At 60.4% G+C, this 2,736-nt stretch overlaps 1 protein-coding gene across 1 annotated transcript in view; it reads left to right on the top strand.

The window, feature by feature from the left end:
* LOC104461128 (beta-arrestin-1-like) overlaps positions 1-2,731 on the top strand; it is a gene marked incomplete at its 3' end in the record, with an annotated part of 4,801 nt that extends 2,070 nt beyond the window's left edge. The window contains exons 3-8 of the mRNA XM_010072602.1: positions 378-437; positions 556-623; positions 1,642-1,777; positions 1,857-1,941; positions 2,049-2,121; positions 2,701-2,731. Of these exons, the coding sequence (XP_010070904.1) occupies positions 378-437; positions 556-623; positions 1,642-1,777; positions 1,857-1,941; positions 2,049-2,121; positions 2,701-2,731 (453 nt within the window). The remainder of the gene's footprint in view (positions 1-377; positions 438-555; positions 624-1,641; positions 1,778-1,856; positions 1,942-2,048; positions 2,122-2,700) is intronic.
* Between the last annotated feature and the right edge of the window lie 5 nt (positions 2,732-2,736).

Genomic DNA, 2,736 nt, shown 5'->3' with positions numbered 1-2,736 from the left:
TTTTTAACCCTTTCGTAGCCCCTTTTGTAATCCCGGGATGGCCGAGGGGTTTGGAGCGGGGATTTGGGTTGAAATATGGGCAGAAGGAAAATGTCACCGTGCAGTTAGCAGATGCAATTAGGGAAACGTGCAATTAGGGAATGCAATTAGGGAGACGAGGAAATCCAGGAATTCCTGTTCCCCTGCCCCTCCCACTGCGGGCAGGGGGAGTAGATGCTGGAAGCACTGGGAGAAGACGGAGCAGCACTGGGAGGGGATGCAGCCCCCGGCCCCGCAGCCGAGCGGGTGATGCCAGGGGGGTCACAATTTGGGGCTGGGGGTCACAACTTGGGGCTGGGGTTCCTGGCCCCCCCTCCCAGCCTTTTTTTCCCCTCCAGATCCCCCCCAACCTGCCTTGCTCCGTCACGCTGCAGCCGGGTCCGGAGGACACGGGGAAGGTAAGGACAGTTGTCCTTGTGTCACCGGGTGGTGGTGACCAGCCGTTGGTTGGTGTCACCTTTTGGGGGGTGCCAAGGGGTTTCTCTGCCTCCTTCTTTGCCCCCTCCTGGTTTCCAGGCCTGCGGTGTGGACTACGAGGTGAAAGCGTTCTGCGCGGAGAACCTGGAGGAGAAAATCCACAAGAGGTGAGCGGAGAGGGTCTGTCCTGCCTGGGTGGGAGCAGCGTCCTCGGGGGGCTGGCAAGGGAAGGGGCACCCCGTCTTGCTGCCCCACAGTCGGTGCGATGGAGATGGGATGGAGATGTTCTCCAGGATGGGATGGGATGGAGGTGTCCTGCAGGATGGGATGGGCTGGAGGTGTCTTCCAGGATGGGGTTGGGATGGAGATGTCCTCCAGGATGGGATGGGATGGAGATGTTCTCCAGGATGGGGTTGGGATGGAGGTGTCCTCCAGGATGGGATTGGGATAGAGATGTTCTCCAGGATGGGATGGAGATGTCCTCCAGGATGGGGCTGGGATGGAGGTGTCTTCCAGGATGGGATGTGATGGAGATGTCCTCCAGGATGGGGATAGGATGGAGATGTCCTCCAGGATGGGATGGAGATGTTCTCCAGGATGGGGCTGAGATGGAGGTGTCCTCCAGGGTGGGGATAGGATGGAGATGTGCTCCAGGATGGGGTTGGGATGGAGATGTTCTCTGGGATGGGGCTGGGATGGAGGTGTTCTCTGGTATGGGGCTGGGATGGAGGTGTCCTCCAGGGTGGGGATGGGATGGAGATGTGCTCCAGGATGGGGGTTGGGATGGAGGTGTTCTCCAGGGTGGAGCTGGGATGAAAACGCTTTCCAGGGTAGGGATGGCTGAGAGGTGCCGTAGGGGTTGGGACGGAAACATCCACCACTGCGCTGCAGGCAAGGAGCCCAACCGTCCCGTGGCAGGGGGCATGGCCATGGGGCTGCTGGGCGTCCAACTGGGACCTTCCACAACATCTCCTGACCCAGCAGAGCAGAAGAAAAGAGGGATTTGACCCAAAATGGGCCAAGAAAGAGGGCAGCGTGCAGGCAGAGCTGGCTGTGGGCAGTGGGACACTGGGGTTCTCCTCTTGTTGGAGGTTCTGCTCTCACTGGAGGTTCTCCTCTCGCTGGAGGTTCTCGTCTTGTTGGAGGTTATCCTCTCACCAGAGGTTCTCCTCTGTCCTCCCACAGGAACTCGGTGCGCCTGGTGATCCGGAAGGTCCAGTATGCCCCGGAGCGCCCCGGCCCCCAGCCCATGGCAGAGACCACCCGGCAGTTCCTCATGTCGGACAAACCGCTGCACCTCGAGGCGTCCTTGGACAAGGAGGTGGGCGAGGACTGGGGAGGGGACACCAGTAGGGTGACCTTGGTGACCTCACCGTCCCCTCATCCTTTGCTCCCCGCAGATCTACTACCATGGAGAGCCCATCAGCGTCAATGTCCACGTCACCAACAACACCAACAAGACGGTGAAGAAGATCAAAATTTCAGGTGAGGAGCGTGGCTTCACCCCCCCTGGAGCTATTGTCCCTGTCCCCAAGGGGGACCTCCTCTGGGGGGACCCTCCCTGACCCCCATCTCTCCATCTCTCGCCCCAGTGCGCCAGTACGCCGACATCTGCCTCTTCAACACCGCCCAGTACAAGTGTCCGGTGGCCGTGGAGGACGCCGAGTGAGTACCGGCTGCTTGGGGACATTGTGAGGGGCCCTGGGGACCTCAGAGGACTCCAGCCCCAATGTGACACCTTCAGAGCAGGGGGATGTGGTGTTCGGCCAGCAGGTCCTGGTGGAAGGAGTGGGGAGATGGGGACTCTTGTTTTGATGGCATCCTGAGGGATGTCACCATTTGTGTCCCACCCCCAGCTGGAGGTGTCTGCTGTGTTGGGTCTGTTGGGATGGAGGTGTTCTCCAGGGTGGGATGGAGATATCTGGGCTGGGTCGGGAGATGGGATGGAGATGTTCACCAGGCTGGGGCTGGAGATGGGATGGAGATGTTCACCAGGCTGAGTGTGGGTCTGGAGATGGGATGGAGATGTTCACCAGGCTGGGTCTGGAGGTGGGATGTTCACCAGGCTGGGTCTGGAGATGGGATGATGTCCTCTACGCTGGGACTTGGATGGAGATGTCCTCCAGACTGGTCCTGGGCCAGAGCTGTTCCCTGGGCCAGGATGGAGATGTCCAGGGTGGCCCGTGGGGTTGTCAGAGCTGGGGGGGAGCTGGGGCTGTGGCTGATGGTGGCTGTCACCCCCAGCGACATGGTGGCCCCAAGCTCGACGTTCTGCAAAGT

Source organism: Pterocles gutturalis, unplaced genomic scaffold (assembly GCF_000699245.1).
Source record: "Pterocles gutturalis isolate BGI_N339 unplaced genomic scaffold, ASM69924v1 scaffold19037, whole genome shotgun sequence".
Taxonomy (NCBI): Eukaryota; Metazoa; Chordata; class Aves; order Pterocliformes; family Pteroclidae; genus Pterocles; species Pterocles gutturalis.
The sequence above is the reverse complement of the archived record's forward strand: the minus strand, read 5'-3'. Positions and strand labels throughout refer to the sequence as shown.